Source organism: Electrona antarctica (genome assembly GCF_951216825.1).
Source record: "Electrona antarctica genome assembly, chromosome: 15".
Taxonomy (NCBI): Eukaryota; Metazoa; Chordata; class Actinopteri; order Myctophiformes; family Myctophidae; genus Electrona; species Electrona antarctica.
This window is the reverse complement of record NC_136796.1, coordinates 6,188,356-6,207,150: the sequence shown is the minus strand read 5'-3', so window position 1 is coordinate 6,207,150 and position 18,795 is coordinate 6,188,356. Positions and strand designations below refer to the sequence as shown.

Genomic DNA, 18,795 nt, shown 5'->3' with positions numbered 1-18,795 from the left:
ACCTCGTGGCCATTGTTTGCGTTCGTTTCCGATGTTCTGTGCGTGGTTCAATTACTGTTTTGTTGTGGCTTTCCTGCTGTCCAGCTCATATCATAATAGAGGCTGCGGTGGTAAAGCTTGCTCGCTACCGTGCGGAAATCAGCCCTTCTTCCGCAGTGCGTGGGGCATATCTTAGGAGGCAGGCAATCATACTACACTCCCATTGGCTTAGGCAGCGTGTGTGGTGGCCAATCAGGACTAGGCATTCAGTATGACTAGGTGGTGACTATGACTAGGTCGTCTACATTTCATGAGCTTTCATTATGTCAGGTTTCACCTGACAAAAAAGTTGTGTTGGGGGGCACGGTGGTGCAGTCTGTAGCGATGTCGCCTCACAGCTAGAAGGTTCTGGGTTCGATTCCTGCTGGGGACGCTGTGGGCGCCAGGGGCGTGTTCTCTCCTTCACATCAACAGTGCCCATACCCTGTACTGGGTGGGGTTGGTGAAAAAGGCCTTTCTGTGTGGAGTTTGCATGTTCTCCCCGTGTCCCCTAGGGTAGGTACCCTCACATGTTCTCCCTGTGTCCCCTAGGGTAGGTACCCTCACATGTTCTCCCCATGTCCCCTAGAGTAGGTACCCTCACATGTTCTCCCCGTGTCCCCTAGGGTAGGTACCCTCACAAAAAACATGCAGTAATCCTGGTCTCTAAACTACCTCCCCCTGGCCAGTCGGGGCGCCTGATGGAGGGGAAAGGAACTGGTTGGAATAACGTGTTCCTTCCACGCGCTACGTCCAACCGGGGAAACTCCCCCTGTCGGGTGAAAAGAAATGGATTGGACTCCTCATGCATAGAAGGAGGCATGAGTTCAGTCCGTTTCTCTCCCCAGGTTGGCAGAGGAAGTGTAGCGCCCAGGATTACATTAGATACAGTAATTGACACTGGGTGGAAAAAATGTGTGGCAAAATTGTGGGATAAAAGCACCGTGGCACTGTGGAAGGAAAGCAGGGATTGTGCTGATGGTATTATGCAACGTTTTTATATCCTATTATCTCCTCGCCTTAATGTGTCGGTGGAGCTGCCCCTATCCCGCTTGTTGAATAAAAATAAGGAGTCTGTCACAGTCTATGACAGTGTGTGTGTGCTTGCACGTGAATGTGCGTACGTGCGCGTGAATGTGCGTGCGTGCGCGTGAATGTGCATGCGTGCGTGCGTGCGTGCGTGCGTGTGTGTTTAGAGGAGCATGTACCGGGTTCTTTGTCATTCTTACTTTGATAGGATTTCATTCCTTTGATGTAATATATCTGTCTTTTTCTGTTATTGAGCTATACAGTACCTAGTCTATTCATCATAATTATTGGTGAAGCAACCCAATCTCACCCAAACACGGATTGCAATTCCGTACATATACACGCCCAGAAACCCCCCAAATCCGTACATACACGCCTAGAAAACCCCCAAATCCGTACATACACGCCCAGAAACCCCCCAAATCCGTACATACACGCCTATAAACCCCCCAAATCCGTACATACACGCCTATAAACCCCCCCAAATCCGTACATACACGCCTAGAAAACCCCCAAATCTGTACATACACGCCTAGAAACCCCCCAAATCCGTACATACACGCCTAGAAAACCCCCAAATCCTTACATATTACACTACTACTGTTTTGACCGCGACGGAGCCGTGGCTAAGGCGGCTTTCACTAGTATTGTATGTACGGAATTGCCAATTCGTTCTATAGAGGGTATGCACATGCTTAAAGTGAATGGCACATCGAGTGGCAAAGCAACATGCAAAGTGAGTTTAACATTGTTTAACGTTGTTTAATGCAATCAGATAGGACTTTTCTGTTTGGATGTATGGGCTGTCAAGGCCAGAAAGTAGTTTTTGCCACTCAGTAGGCATACCTGCATAACTTCCGGGTTTGATGATGATGTCACGCACATACTCTCTATTCCACCGCCTTTGGGTGAGTTCGGGTTTGACATTATTTACGATTCTGTGCTATTGGGTTACAACTCGGACGGGGCTGAGTCGGCTGTACCGAACTTCGCAAACGCTCGACGCGGCAACTCGCACGCCTTAGCGTGCTCCGTGGTGTCTCCCGCCATGGCTCAAGTTCGGTAGAGACTGCGCCCCTCCGTCACAGGCTATGGGAGGATGTCAATGTGTGTGTGTGTGTGTGTGTGTGTGTGTGTGCGTGCGTGCGTGCGTGCATGTTCGTGCGTGCCTCTACAGGAACAGAGCAGCATGGCAAAGCTGGGTCTGGACCTGCGTGTGATGTCATCAGACGTGGACGCCGAGGTGGACAAGTGGGAGGAGCAGGAGGATGACATCATCAGACAGAGCCAGAGCCTGGCCAGCATGGCGTACAACATTTACCTGTTCACACGGTAGGGCACGCACGCACGCACGCACGCGCATGCATGCGCGCACACACACACACACACACACACACACACACACACACACACACACACACACACACACACACACACACACACACACACACACACACACACACACACACACACACACACACACACACACACACACACACATACATACACACACACACACACAGGCGCTCTTAATCCAGAGTGATTTACAGTAAGCAAGAACAACTCATGGTAATAGAGGGTATGCACGTGAACGCCTACTGAGTGGCAAAAAAACGACTTCCTGGCCTTGACAGCCCATACATCCAAACAGAAAAGTCATATCTGATTACATTAAACAACGTTAAACGACGTTAAACACACTTTGCCACTGGCTTTTGCCACACAATTTTCCACTCACTTTATGTGCATGCACGTATACATCATACATACAGTACATCAAATGCATAGAAATAGTCATCTAGAATCATAAGTAAACTAAGAAGCTATCATCAGTCCAAACAGTAGATTATCTGTACATTGAAACCATAAACACTATAGGATGCCAGGTTAATTTTTTTGCCAGGCATTATTGCATCTGTAAACAGATGCAATAATGCATCTGTTTACATAACTGACTGAAGTAAGGCCACCTACTACACAAGACTCATCTTGTGTAGTAGGTGGCCTTACTTCAGTCAGTTATGTAAAGGTCAGGTCAAAAATACCTTTTTTTTCCTGTGATGTTATTGCCTACTATCTCCAGACGCTTTGTATATCAATAAAGTATATTAATTGACGGAGAATTCCGACAAAGGCAGACAATGGTTGGATTTTAATTGAGGGAAGTCTCCGTCAATCACCTATCTATCCTTTTGAACAGCCATCTGTTGTGAACACAGAGAAAAGTAATTTATTTCCCCTCAGCCGGGGACAATTAAATACGGTCTTTCCTTTCCCACGCACACGCACACGCACACGCGCGCAATAGAAAGCGATAATTGTGAAGTCCTTTTAGCGAAAGCCCATTGAGTGTGTAGAAAAAAAGTCAGCTAATGAAATCTAGTGATATTGAGTAGGCACAGCTGAAGGCGTTGGACCAGATCCATAGCAATCATCCTCCATTCATCTCAATGAGTGTCCATCAGCTGTCAGACTGCGTCGCACGCACGCACGCACGCACGCACGCACGCACGCACGCACGCACGCACGCACGCACGCACGGACGCACGCACGCACGCACACACAGTCATCCCTCTCTCTGACGTCCAGTCCGTTTGTCTCCCGTGTCGTGTTTTCTCAGAGGGGAGGGGCTTCTGAAGACGACGCTGGACCTGTTCCATCAAGCTGAGGTACGCTATGCTCAGCTGGTCCCACTCCGCTCCGTGGACAAATACATACATATCACTTTGGGGGTTTCTCCTTTGCACGAAAAAAGGTTTGAGAACCAATGATCTAGAACAGGGGTTCTCAACGTTTTTGGCCGGGGACCCCCGGAAATGCTTTGGCAATGTCTCGGGACCCCCGCCCCGCCCCCTCCCGACCCCCAATATAAATTGACTGCTACAATAACCTTAAACCATTTTGGGCGGGAACCCCTTTTGATGTTTTAAGCATTGTTATAATTTAGCTATTGAAAAATAGCAGATCTACAAGCTCATAGCTTATGAACTTGTAGGTCTGCTATTTTTGAAAAATCGTGAAAATAAAATGTATTTATTTTTCTTTATTTTTTTGAAAATATTTTGGGGACCCCCCAAAATAATTTGGCGACCCCCCGAGGGGTCGCGACCCACGGGTTGAGAACCCCTGATCTAGAAGGATTGGAAAGGTCATTAAAGTAACGACACATGGCGGATTGACAGAGGGGTTGTGTTGTTTTTGTATTCATTTATCTGACAGGGAACGTGAGCAGTGATTTGTCAGCTAACTTAAAAGGTTCACTCCCAATAATGATTCTGAATGGACCGTTAGATGTTTTCTATCAATGATTCGGCCTGTGAAGCATTGAATTGATGGAGAAGTGTTGTTTGTGTCGCACTCCTTCACGCTGAATGAAGAATCCAAAAACCAAGAGAATACTTGATGAGGTGAAGAGAATAGTGATTCGGTATGGTTGCCAATCGTTGAAATGAGCAATTGTCCATTATTTGGAAACTTAATTGAACTGATGAGGGACACACTTTGATCCTTATTCTTTTGCGGCATTGGCAATGTCACACATCTTCAAAAAGCTCATAATATAGCCTACAATACATAACGTCTCTGTCGGGGGGGGGGGGGGGGGGAGAGATTCGAATAAAACAGATGGCAAAAGTAGCAGATCTACATGCTCAAAGCGTGTCGCTTCGCCCCACGTTTTGAGCTTGCAAATCTGCTACTTTTGATGCTTTTGTGTGACGCTGTAGTGTGATAAAGTGGGGCGTGCATTTATTAAAAAAACCACTAAAAGTTATGTTATATTTTAGCTATTGAAAAATAGCTCATATGAGCTTGTAGATCTGCTATTTTTGAAAAATCGTGAAAATGTGTCACAGATTTTGAATATATATTCTTTCAAAGAGTATAGATATAGAGAGGAGAGAAGATGGAGATGGCTGATGATGGGGACAAAATTATGTAATTTCATTGGCTTGATTGATTGTGGTTGTGTTTAGTGACACCAGCGCCTCCTGCTGGGGGTTTCTCTTCTCTGCCTGCAGGTTCTCTCAGAGGAAGGACTACAGCTGTGTTCATCTCTACTGACCTTCTCCACTCAGGTATACACACGCACACACACACACACGCACAGTCCACACACACACGCATGCACAACTCTGACTCTGATCTCGTGTAACGTTATGAATTGCAGCCTGTGGATACATTCATGGATTTGACAAATCAAACAAAATAAGATACAAAATAATTTATTTTAATCCTCTCTCTGGCTTCTTTCTTTTTCTTTGTCTCTGTTTGTGTTATTTTGACCAAGAGAGTGCAGCAGTAAATCCACTGCAGTCTCTCAGCCAGGTCAGGATAATCCTGCTCAGAGCAGCTCTTTCTTTCTTTCTTTCTTTCTTTCTTTCTTTCTTTCTTTCTTTCTTTCTTTCTTACCCATGTCAGTTGATTCCTCCCCACACACATTTGTGTGTTGCCACTGCTATTCTCCTGGTTCTCACCTGCCAGTGAGGAGCCCCCACCGGGAGGACACAGAGCCTTCGTCCTGTACTCCTCCTGGCTCACCTGCCAGTGAGGAGCCCCCACCGGGAGGACACAGAGCCTTCGTCCTACTCCTCCTGGCTCACCTGCCAGTGAGGAGCCCCCACCGGGAGGACACAGAGCCTTCGTCCTGTACTCCTCCTGGCTCACCTGCCAGTGAGGAGCCCCCACCGGGAGGACACAAAGCCTTCGTCCTACTCCTCCTGGCTCACCTGCCAGTGAGGAGCCCCCACCGGGAGGACACAGAGCCTTCGTCCTACTCCTCCTGGCTCACCTGCCAGTGAGGAACCCCCACCGGGAGGACACATAGCCTTCATCCTACTCCTCCTGGCTCACCTGCCAGTGAGGAGCCCCCACCGGGAGGACACAGAGCCTTCGTCCTACTCCTCCTGGCTCACCTGCCAGTGAGGAGCCCCCACCGGGAGGACACAGAGCCTTCGTCCTACTCCTCCTGGCTCACCTGCCAGTGAGGAGCCCCCACCGGGAGGACACAGAGCCTTCGTCCTGTACTCCTCCTGGCTCACCTGCCAGTGAGGAGCCCCCACCGGGAGGACACAGAGCCTTCATCCTGTACTCCTCCTGGCTCACCTGCCAGTGAGGAGCCCCCACCGGGAGGACACAGAGCCTTCGTCCTACTCCTCCTGGCTCACCTGCCAGTGAGGAGCCCCCACCTGGAGGACACAGAGCCTTCGTCCTGTACTCCTCCTGGCTCACCTGCCAGTGAGGAGCCCCCACCGGGAGGACACAGAGCCTTCGTCCTGTACTCCTCCTGGCTCACCTGCCAGTGAGGAGCCCCCACCGGGAGGACACAGAGCCTTCGTCCTACTCCTCCTGGCTCACCTGCCAGTGAGGAGCCCCCACCGGGAGGACACAGAGCCTTCGTCCTGTACTCCTCCTGGCTCACCTGCCAGTGAGGAGCCCCCACCGGGAGGACACAGAGCCGTAGTCGTGTGTGTAGTGACTGAAATGTCACCCTCCTCGCCCGGCTTCTCTCCCCCAGAACACGGCGTACCAGAATCTACTGCGGCGCATTTCAGTACACGACATATTTGTAAAATAAAAAAAAGAATAATAAACCAATAAATAACACTCTATCCACTCAGAAGTTATGAATTGCATGTTTATCACCAACTAGTTTAAGAGCTGCTGGATATTCATTGATTTGCCTCGGCCGGGCAGTAGTCTGGAGTGTTTGATGCTGCCTGAGTGGCTCCCTCATCAAAACACAAATTCATTCGGCTTTATTTTAATCCTCTCTCTGCCTTATTTTCTTTCCCGTGGCATCTGTGTTTGTTTGTGTTATTTTGACCAAGAGAACAGTAAATCCTGCGGTAAATCCACTGCAGTGTCTCAGGCAGCCAGGTCAGGATAATCCTGTTCCTTCTGTCTTCTTGCCCTTTTTACTTTTAGTGACTTAAGAGCACCCTCCCTGACCGTCTCCCCTCCCTGACCGTCTCCCTGAACAGGTGTCCGCATAGATAGCTGTTGGACCACCGCGGTGGATTTGAACCTCTGCGGTGGTGGGCAGCAACTTAACCCATTTTGACCTGAGATCAGATTCAAAAAATGTCTTCTACATCCTGACAGTTTTCTGAAAAAGCTATGTTTCTATGTCAGTGGTTCTTCGATTGAAAAAAAATAGCAGACCTACAAGCTCGTAGCGCGCCACTCGGTGGCGCGCTATGAGCTTGTAGATCTGCTATTTTTTCAATAGCTAAAGCATAACATAATGCTAACGCCAAAAGGGGTTCCCGCCCAAAATAGGTTAATCACTGCAACCCCCCCCAAGAGAAGCTTGTGCTTCTATGGTCTAATAGCACTGTGGTGTTTTGTGTTTTGTGTTGCGTGTGTTGTGTCCTGTGTTTTGTGTTGCGTGTTGTGTCCTGTGTTTTGTGTTGCGTGTTGTGTCCTGTGTTTTGTGTTGCGTGTTGTGTCCTGTGTTTTGTGTTGCGTGTTGTGTCCTGTGTTTTGTGTTGCGTGTTGTGTTGCGTGCTGTGCTGTGTTGTGTTGTGTTGTGTTGTGTTGTGTTGTTTTGTGTTGCGTGCTGTGTTGTGTTGTGTGTGTGGCAGCTGGTTGACGAGGAGGAGGAGAAGGCCCAGGTGCTGGCAGAGATGGACAAGCTAGCAGCACTGTGCCAACAGCTGCAGGGCGGCACCAAGACACCTGTACAGGGCAAGTCTGCCACCTTCCAGAAGGTACAGTAAGGGCCACCGCACACACTGTGTGTGTGTGTGTGTGTGTGTGTGTGTGTGTGTGTGTGTGTGTGTGTGTGTGTGTGTGAGTGAGAATAACTCAACTCATGATACCATTCGTATCACGATAACAGTAGGTTTACGATACCTATTTCTATGATTTTATTTTTAAAACACAAAATATTTGTTTAATTATTTCTTACACAAATCCAGTATTTTCTTTCCTCTTTTCAATACAACCAATTTTTTTTTTACCAATTATCTTGTAAAGACCCTAATTTTTTTTTCTCTTTTTTACACGCCCTCTGCTGTTTGCATCACGATTCAAGTTGCGATTTAAATTGTCACCAGTTCGATTTTAATCTATCTAATCTATCTATGTCTATCTATTACTGTATGTTGTTGGATTTTACAGATTGTACTGCTGCTGTAAAACATATTGCTCCCTTGGTGATAATAAGTCTTCACCTTACCTTATACTTTTCCCCTGGGGAAGTGAATCCGCGTTCACAGCATCAACAGTAGAGCAGTATATCCACAGCATCAACAGTAGAGCAGTATATCCACAGCATCAACAGTAGAGCAGTATATCCACAGCATCAACAGTAGTGCAGTATATCCACAGCATCAACAGTAGAGCAGTATATCCACAGCATCAACAGTAGTGCAGTATATCCACAGCATCAACAGTAGAGCAGTATATCCACAGCATCAACAGTAGAGCAGTATATCCACAGCATCAACAGTAGAGCAGTATATCCACAGCATCAACAGTAGAGCAGTATATCCACAGCATCAACAGTAGAGCAGTATATCCACAGCATCAACAGTAGTGCAGTATATCCACAGCATCAACAGTAGAGCAGTATATCCACAGCATCAACAGTAGAGCAGTATATCCACAGCATCAACAGTAGAGCAGTATATCCACAGCATCAACAGTAGAGCAGTATATCCACAGCATCAACAGTAGAGCAGTATATCCACAGCATCAACAGTAGAGCAGTATATCCACAGCATCAACAGTAGAGCAGTATATCCACAGCATCAACAGTAGTGCAGTATATCCACAGCATCAACAGTAGAGCAGTATATCCACAGCATCAACAGTAGAGCAGTATATCCACAGCATCAACAGTAGAGCAGTATATCCACAGCATCAACAGTAGTGCAGTATATCCACAGCATCAACAGTAGAGCAGTATATCCACAGCATCAACAGTAGAGCAGTATATCCACAGCATCAACAGTAGAGCAGTATATCCACAGCATCAACAGTAGAGCAGTATATCCACAGCATCAACAGTAGAGCAGTATATCCACAGCATCAACAGTAGTGCAGTATATCCACCAATGACGGCACGTTGACATGAAACACAACATGCATGATGGCCTCCAGTCCACCAACTATCTCAGTGCTTTTCAACCCTTTTCATATTAAGGCCCATTATTGATTCTGCATTTGAGCCAGGGACCACCAGGGACCACCACCATCTGATGAGATTTAGCCTCTCAGACCCAACACTTTTAATATGTTGTTGTCGTTGGATAAGATTAAGGCATACGTTGATCAATTCTTCTACATTCTCTAATTGTGTAGACTTAAGAAATTAAGTAATGTAGATGTTTAACAATAATGTTACTCTTGAGAGCGTACAATGAAACCAAATGGACCCGTACGGTCCGGGGTCCATTTGGTTTCATTTTACACTCTCGAGAGTTAAAGATCTATGAGGGTCCATTTGGTTACCAAACTCTCCTTCATGTAGCTGGGGACCACCTGGAACCACCTCAAGGACCACTGGTGGTCCCCGGACCACTGGTTGAAAACCACTGAACTATCTGGTTACACTGTAGCTGGTCTTCCTCCTCTAACCCATTTTTGGCTGGAACCCCTGTTGGTGTTAGCATTATGTTATACTTTAGCTATTGAAAAATAGCAGATCGCTACGAGCTTGTAGGTCTGCTATTTTTAGAAAATCATGAAAATGTAGTGCAAATATTTGAATATATATTCTTTCAGAGCAAACGTTTTTAACTCAAATCTTTGCTTCTGGGGGGGTCCCTGGAACAACTTTTTTTCAGATGGGGGTCGGCAGCCAAATACATAATCTTGGGGGTCCTTCACATGAAATAGTTTGAGAACGACTGATTTTGAGAACGTCCTCAGGTCTAAATGTGCTAAACATAATGACAGTAGAGTAATCGACAAGTCAGTCTTATTCTTAATCCCACTGAGCCAGAGTGCTGAGCGTCTGTCATCAGGGGAGAATGAATGGTGATCCACTGCCGCGGCCGGGGTCACCTTGTCATAATATAATGGAGCAGGGTTGATTCTAAAGGACCCAGGCTGTAGGAGCAACGTGGTCACCTTGTCATAATATAATGGAGCAGGGTTGATTCTAAAGGACCCAGGCTGTAGGAGCAACGTGGTCACCTTGTCATAATATAATGGAGCAGGGTTGATTCTAAAGGACCCAGGCTATAGGAGCAACGTGGTCACCTTGTCATAATATAATGGAGCAGGGTTGATTCTAAAGGACCCAGGCTATAGGAGCAACGTGGTCACCTTGTCATAATATAATGGAGCAGGGTTGATTCTAAAGGACCCAGGCTATAGGAGCAACGTGGTCACCTTGTCATAATATAATGGAGCAGGGTTGATTCTGTGGCAGCGGTGGCCGAACGGATAGCGGCGCGGTCTAGATACCGGAAGGTTCCCAGTTCGAACCAGCCGTCCGACACGTTAAAATTACCACCGCTGAAATGCCCTTGAACAAGGCATCAACCACTACGATGAAATGTGTTCTATGAGCAGGGCCTGGCTGGAAACAAGTTCTTGAGCTTAGCCCAGATACCCTGGGTAAATATAGATTTCATTTCATTTCATTTCATTTCATTTCATTTCATTTCATTTCTAAAGGACCCAGGCTGTAGGAGCAACGTGGTCACCTTGTCATAATATAATGGAGCAGGGTTGATTCTAAAGGACCCAGGCTATAGGAGCAAACGTGGTCACCTTGTCATAATATAATGGAGCAGGGTTGATTCTGTGGCAGCTGGGTAAATATAGATTTCATTTCATTTCATTTCATTTCATTTCATTTCATTTCATTTCTAAAGGACCCAGGCTGTAGGAGCAACGTGGTCACCTTGTCATAATATAATGGAGCAGGGTTGATTCTAAAGGACCCAGGCTGTAGGAGCAACGTGGTCACCTTGTCATAATATAATGGAGCAGGGTTGATTCTAAAGGACCCAGGCTATAGGAGCAACGTGGTCACCTTGTCATAATATAATGGAGCAGGGTTGATTCTAAAGGACCCAGGCTGTAGGAGCAACGTGGTCACCTTGTCATAATATAATGGAGCAGGGTTGATTCTAAAGGACCCAGGCTGTAGGAGCAACGTGGTCACCTTGTCATAATATAATGGAGCAGGGTTGATTCTAAAGGACCCAGGCTGTAGGAGCAACGTGGTCACCTTGTCATAATGTAATGGAGCAGGGTTGATTCTAAAGGACCCAGGCTGTAGGAGCAACGTGGTCACCTTGTCATAATATAATGGAGCAGGGTTGATTCTAAAGGACCCAGGCTGTAGGAGCAACGTGGTCACCTTGTCATAATATAATGGAGCAGGGTTGATTCTAAAGGACCCAGGCTGTAGGAGCAACGTGTCCTACGCTGATTAAACCTATTTTGACCTGAGGACGATTCTACAAAATGTCTTCTAAATCCTGACAGTTTTCTGAGAACCCCTATGTTTCTATGTCGAGGACCCCCAAAAATATATGTAATTGGCCACCGACCCCCATCTGAAAATATGTTGTTCCAGGGACCTACACCCAGAAGCAAGTTAAAAACGTTCGCTCTGAAAGAATAAAGATTTGCTCCACATTTTCACATTTCACCTACATTTCACCTACAAACTCATAGCGCGCCACTCGGTGGCGCGATATGAGCTTGTAGATCTGCTATTTTTCAATAGCTAAAGTATAACATAATGCTTAAAACACCAACAGGGGTTCCTGCCCAGAATGGGTTAACCAACACTCCCTTTGATATGCAACTCTCTGTCCCTCCATCATTTTAGGCAGATTCAAGAGCGTTGTGTTGTGTCTGATCAGGGGAGTGTGCGTTGTACTACTCACTACTGAGACAGTGGTAGAAAGGTCACAGCCCTTTTAAGGCAGCAAGCACGAGGCTCGGCACAAAACACATGCTCGGTTCTTTCTGTCCCTGAGGACCGCTCTGCAAACGCCTGGCTGGAGGCATCCTGGGCGCAGGATTGGGAGTCAGCCCGGCCGGGCCCAGCACGGACTGCATGTCCACCATTATAATTACATCCTGGTTTTAGTCTAATTTTAGCCAATAAAATAATAAAAAGATTTTAGTCGATTAAATCTTCAGTTTATTTTGTTGACAAAAATGTATTGTGTATGTATTGTGGCGGGCGTTGATGCTGTCACACTGACCGAATATGCTGGAAATAGCTGATCTACAAGTTCACAAGTTCACAACGAGCATGTAGATCTGCCATTTTCAAGGTGCAACACCTGAGCACAACCAAACATGAAATTACTTGTCTTTTAGCTCTACTGGATCTCTTCAGTAGAGAGTTTATTTGTTAATAATAAAATTATATTTAGTCTTAGTTTTAGTCATCATAGGTTCTTATTTAGTTTTCCTCAAGGTAGTCGCTGAACATTTTTCACCATAGCTGGTCGACGAGAGCACAGACTGTGGAATTCTTTACCACAATACCTCGCATCGTCTGCACACGTTACACATTATTATGAAGAACGCTCTGAAAATATTAATATCGGTGATATCGCATGTCATAGCTTATATAGAGCAGTTTTCAGTTTAAAGCTTCATCTGATTGGAACAACTTGTCTGTTTCTTTGAGATCAATTACATCATTTAACATTTTCAAGGCCTCTTTGCTTGTAGACCTGAAGCCCATTTGTACTTGTTTTTGATTTTTGGAGAGATGCGGGTACTTTAATGCTTGATTATTCTTTTTATCTTTATCTTTATTTGTATTAGTATCATTATTATTAGTATTTTGTTAGGTGTTTCAGTGCAGTTGTTTCTGGTCTTGATGTAGTGTTTGAGTGGTTTGGAGAGCATCTATGTTTTGTTGATGTAAGTGTATTGTGCTGTGTCGACATGTTTAATGTATTGTTTTGTCTAACTGTATGTACTGTATTCATTGTGTTGTGCCCGATATTATATATAGATATTTTTCTCTCTCCAGGTGGACCTGTCCATCCAGAGCACAAGGGCCATCCTGGCTGTGGTTCTGTCTCTGCTGCCCATCTGTAACAAGCTCCACAGAAAGGTAAGAGCAGACCCTGGTGGCGACAGAGCTGTAGCTCTCTTGAGGGGCGCCAGCCCCTCCAATGCATGGCTTTCCGAAATTACGTCACAGGCAAGCCAAGTCTATGGAATTGTAATGTTTGTTTAGGTTAAATTAAGTGGGACGTCATCTCGCTGATATAAATGACATCTCGTAATAAACGTATTTCATTTTTCACGGACATGAGAACATCAACATGCCCCCAAACATCTGGGCGCCCCTCACTTCACACAAGTGCGTATTGTTCTTGTAGACAGAATGACTTGTTTTATTTATTGGCACTTTTGTTTGCTTGTAACCAGTGACTTTATCTTATTGTGCAGTATCATTCGTAACATTGCGAGCCCACTATGTTATTTCCACTCCTTATTCCGCAATCCCCAGTGAATTTCCCCGTTGAAATGAATGGGTTTTGTTGGGTTTTTTTTGCAATGAATTCCGCCTCACTAGTTTGGGTCCCGCGGGCAAACGTCTAATTGATTTATTTTGGGGTTGGGCTAAAGTATTTGGGAACCACTGTTAATCCCCTTCTCTTCTCTTCATCCATTCTCCAGTACAAGTCAGAGAGGAGCAGCCTGGGCTCGCCGCACGAGGGCTGGAGAGAAGAAGAGGCCTCCACGCCCGTCAAAGAGGACGCTAACTCCACCGCCGCTGTGCTCAGCGCTAACTCCACCGCCGCTGTGCTCAGCGCTAACTCCACCGCCGCTGCGCTCAGCGCTAACTCCACCGCCGCTGCGCTCAGCGCTAACTCCACCGCCGCTGCGCTCAGCGCTAACTCCACCGCCGCTGTGCTCAGCGCTAACTCCACCGCCGCTGCGCTCAGCGCTAACTCCACCGCTGCCGCCACGGCCGCACTCAACGGCAAGAACAGCAACGGCTTCAACGGGGTGAAGTCCCTGGAGCAGCACATAGGGGGCCTCAACCTCCTGGAGAGCAACTAGATCCCATGGAGACAGAGAGAGAGAGTCCAACCTTCCTTTCTTCTAAAGCCCAAACCACACCAAAGGGTTCGGGACGGGACGGTTTTATAGCAGTTCGTCCCAGCGGTGTGACATGTCCTGTTGCACGTCGTCGACCCAAGTGATTCAACTGGTTCAATTCAGTGGCCCAAACCGCACCAATGGGTCGCCATGCGACTCCTCGCAAAACGTTTGTTTTTTTGCGCGAAGTTGCATGGCGACCTCATTGGTGTGGTTTGAGCTTTAGCCAACCTCACCGTACTGAGGGCCATTGCTGTACATTCTCATGCACTGGACCATGGAGTGGGACAGAGAGAGCGAGAGAGATAGATAGAGGACCATGCAGGGACAGAGAGAGAGAGATAGAGGACCATGGAGTGGGACAGAGAGAGAGAGATAGAGGACCATGGAGTGGGACAGAGAGAGAGAGAGATAGAGGACCATGGAGTGGGACAGAGTGAGAGAGAGATAGAGGACCATGGAGTGGGACAGAGTGAGAGAGATAGAAGACCATGGAGTGGGACAGAGAGAGAGAGAGAGATAGAGGACCATGGAGTGGGACAGAGAGAGAGAGAGAGATAGAGGACCATGGAGTGGGAGAGAGATAGAGGACCATGGAGTGGGACAGAGAGAGAGAGAGAGAGAGATAGAGGACCATGGAGTGGGACAGAGAGAGAGAGAGAGAGAGAGATAGAGGACCATGGAGTGGGACAGAGAGAGAGAGAGAGAGAGAGAGAGATAGAGGACCATGGAGTGGGACAGAGAGAGAGAGAGAGATAGAGGACCATGGAGTGGGACAGAGAGAGAGAGAGAGATAGAGGACCATGGAGTGGGACAGAGAGAGAGAGAGAGAGATAGAGGACCATGGAGTGGGACAGAGAGAGAGAGAGAGATAGAGGACCATGGAGTGGGACAGAGAGAGAGAGAGAAATGTTTAGCCTCGTTAAAACAACAATGGCCTTGGATCGGATTTTTAATACTGCTGTTCCCCAAATGAAAAGGAATAAGGCTTACTTACGGAAGGCGAAAGCTGATCGTAAGTGTCTATTCCTGAGGGCTTTGATGATCGCTTGATTGAATATTTTATTAACGGTTAACGTTATACAGTATACAGAGGTACAGTTATACAATGACGCAAAAAACACAACGAGCCCTGAGGGCTTGTTTCCATTGTGGGCCGATCATGTATTCAATTCAATTTAAAAACCCTCTAAGCTTCCCTTCTGCCTGAAGCACCACCCCCTCCCCCTCCACAAGAGGGCGACAACAGCCCACTATATATATGACTTTTTACCACCTCCTTTAGCAAAAAGCCAATAGAAACGTGTTTGTTTCATGTACCTCGCTGTGTTAAAGCATGAGAGGAAACCGTAACGTAAACCCATCATCAGAAGTCAGCGACCATAGATATTACAGAATAGATGCCTCATTGGCCGCTGCAGTTCATTCGGTGCGTCTCCATCAAGGGGCCAGTGAGGCACTCCAACGTTGAAGCTCTGGGCCCTAGTGGTAAGAGGAAGGACTGCAGGCGGACCCGTGCACGGACACGTAGGACCATCACTCCCTACGTCACCCATACGTCACCCCGGACCTCAAATTTGAGGTCCGGAGGAGGTACTTCCGGCAGTCTTCCGGGTGCTTCAAAACGCCACTGAGCAACTTCATCGAAATGAATAGCTTGGGGGCGGGGCTAGTGCTCCAGTTCGGTCTCTATCCTTTATATACTCTATGGTCTCCATGTGTCTCCAGCGTAATGTCCTCGAGAGACATCCCCCAGAGCCGACCTCCCCTCGAGAGACACACGCCCCCAGAGCTGACCTCCCCTCGAGAGACGCACGCCCCCAGAGCCGACCTCCCCTCGAGAGACACACGCCCCCAGAGCCGACCTCCCCTCGAGAGACACACGCCCCCAGAGCCGACCTCCCCTCGAGAGACACACGCCCCCAGAGCCGACCTCCCCTCGAGAGACACACGCCCCCAGAGCCGACCTCCCCTCGAGAGACACACGCCCCCAGAGCCGACCTCCCCTCGAGAGACACACGCCCCCAGAGCCGACCTCCCCTCTAGAGACGCACGCCCCCAGAGCCGACCTCCCCTCGAGAGACACACGCCCCCAGAGCTGACCTCCCCTCGAGAGACACACGCCCCCAGAGCCGACCTCCCCTCGAGAGACGCACGCCCCCAGAGCCGACCTCCCCTCGAGAGACACACGCCCCCAGAGCCGACCTCCCCTCGAGAGACACACGCCCCCAGAGCCGACCTCCCCTCGAGAGACACACGCCCCCAGAGCCGACCTCCCCTCGAGAGACACACGCCCCCAGAGCCGACCTCCCCTCGAGAGACACACGCCCCCAGAGCCGACCTCCCCTCGAGAGACACACGCCCCCAGAGCCGAAGGAGGCGTCTACCTTTTCATGTCTATGTCAGTGACGACGGCGCTGCGGCCATGCGTTTTCACCACGTGCCTCTGTAACGCCCGGGATTCGAACTCTGGTCATCCCATGTGAAAGTCCATAATCTTAACCACTAGACCAAAGGGATATCCCTGTGGACCGGGGGGGGGAGATATTAGACTTTTGAGGCCATCGGGCTGAGGCTCCGAGTCACTCTGCTACACCTCTCTCTCTCTCTCTCTCTATCAGAGGAAGCGGCCCGTTCATCATTCGCTTTGCGGCGTGCTTTAATTAAAACGTGTTGCACAAATCTCCGCCAAAACCGTACAAAACAAAGACTACGAGCAGAAGAGAAGGTTTTCCATGCATGATGACCTACTGTCACCAAACGTATTGTGTGTCGTCGACTGTCCCGTATATATCGTCAACTAACCGGCGGCTTGCTGCCGTCTGTCACACCAGCTTGGTCATTTCCATCACAGCTGTAGTTGTGTGTCGTTAGCATGTCCTTGACCGTGATCACCTGCACTGTCAGTGGTGGGGAAAGTAATCACAGTTTAGTAAAAGTACAAGCGTATTGACGTCGAAATGTACTTTAACCCATTTTGACCTGAGATCAGATTAAAAAAATGTCTTCTACATCATGACAGTTTTCTGAAAAAGCTATGTTTCTATGTCAGTCGTTCTTCGATCTTTCAAAAATAGCAGACCTACAAGTTCATAGCGCGCCACTCTGTGGCGCGCTATGAGCTTGTAGATCTGCTATTTTTCAATAGCTAAAGCATAACATACCCCAAAAGGGGTTCCAACTTCCCGCCCAAAATGGGTTAAAAGTACCAAAAGTTAAAAAGTACTCATCATGCAGAATGTCCCATTTCGAGTTTCCAAATGTATACAAATCTTTTGAAAATGGCAGATCTACAAGCTCACAATGTGTCGCATCACGAGCTTGTAGATCGGCTATTTTCAAATGGCCAAAATGTGTGACATCACGTGGGTGAAGCACATTTTTTTGTAATATTACTCAAAATCTAAAAGTACTGGAAATTGGAAATACTCAAGTAAAGTAAAAAAAAAACAATACCTCAAAATTGTACTGAAGTACAGTACTTAAGTAAATGTACTTAGTTACGTTCCACCACTGTGCACTGTAGTCCTAACCTGACTCCGCCAGATGGGGCAGCAGAGAGTCAGGTTACTGTAGTCCGTCGACTGCCATATTTAACAAAGTCACGTGTTTTGCGTTGGATGAACATACATTTTGTGATTTTAGACTAGCTGGACACACACGTCATGCCACGTGCCAATAATAGCTAATAAATAAATAACTATTGTGTAAGGCCTCACTCAGACCTTTACTGCATTGCTGTATGCTTGTTGGATGAATGTTGTGTAGTGTCATGGCCGCCCCAATGCATTTCCAATGGGAGTCACATGGTTTGACACAACATTTGTGTTGTATGAGGGGGAGGGGCACAGTCGACAGCTTGTAGTCCAAAATGTGGACTACAAACCATGTGACTTCCATTGGAAATGCATTGGGGCGGCAATGACACTACAAACATTCATCCAACAAGCATACAGCAATGCAGTAAAGGTCTGAGTGAGGCCTAAAAGGTGTGAATGAAATGACAGAAAAATCCACTTTGATGCCAAATATGAATTTCCACAGACCACGCCGCCACGCCATGGCGGTTTGGCTTGCGGGCGTAGCAGTAAGAGGCGGTAGAGATTTCCCATAATATGTATTTATATTAATTATTTCAAGGCTGGAACCCGAGCCATCCAGGCTATCCTGCTGAATCGTGACCGTAAAACCTTTGATTCTGTGTCAATAGATATTTGAATATTTAATTATATGATATGCTGCCTATATTTAATGAATACCCTTTTTTTGCGGTTTTCAAATACGTGTTTTCACACAGAATCAAATAATTTATAGAAATATTTTTTTCCCGGAAATCTCTATGGAAACAAATTACATTTTTCAATATGTGCCACCACAAAATGGCCGCGACTGCTATGCCCTGTTAGAACATAAAGCTCGTAACTCTGTTTGTCTTGTTTTCCGATTCCTCGAAAGTACAAAAAACAACTAAAAAACAAAACAAAGATGGACTTGTTAACAAGATGCTTTTTTGGGTTTTGCTTTGTGTGTGTGTGTGGGGGGGCATTTTCCTGCTCTTTTGAGTATTATGATATCAAATCATATTCAGTGTATTACGGTGTTTGATTTTATTTCTCACAGACTAATTAAGATGATTTCAGACAGACCTGAAGCCTGTGTCAGTCAGAATGGTCAGTTGGAGCATTGAGACCTGAAGCCTGT

At 47.1% G+C, this 18,795-nt stretch overlaps 1 protein-coding gene across 1 annotated transcript in view; it reads left to right on the top strand.

The window, feature by feature from the left end:
- Positions 1-16,050, top strand: part of ctnnal1 (catenin (cadherin-associated protein), alpha-like 1) — a 154,992-nt gene extending 138,942 nt beyond the window's left edge. The window contains exons 14-19 of the mRNA XM_079523291.1: positions 2,225-2,379; positions 3,668-3,716; positions 5,067-5,123; positions 7,632-7,757; positions 13,013-13,096; positions 13,669-16,050. Coding sequence (XP_079379417.1) covers positions 2,225-2,379; positions 3,668-3,716; positions 5,067-5,123; positions 7,632-7,757; positions 13,013-13,096; positions 13,669-14,055 — 858 coding nt within the window. The 3' untranslated portion in view covers positions 14,056-16,050. The remainder of the gene's footprint in view (positions 1-2,224; positions 2,380-3,667; positions 3,717-5,066; positions 5,124-7,631; positions 7,758-13,012; positions 13,097-13,668) is intronic.
- The last annotated feature ends 2,745 nt before the right edge of the window (positions 16,051-18,795 follow it).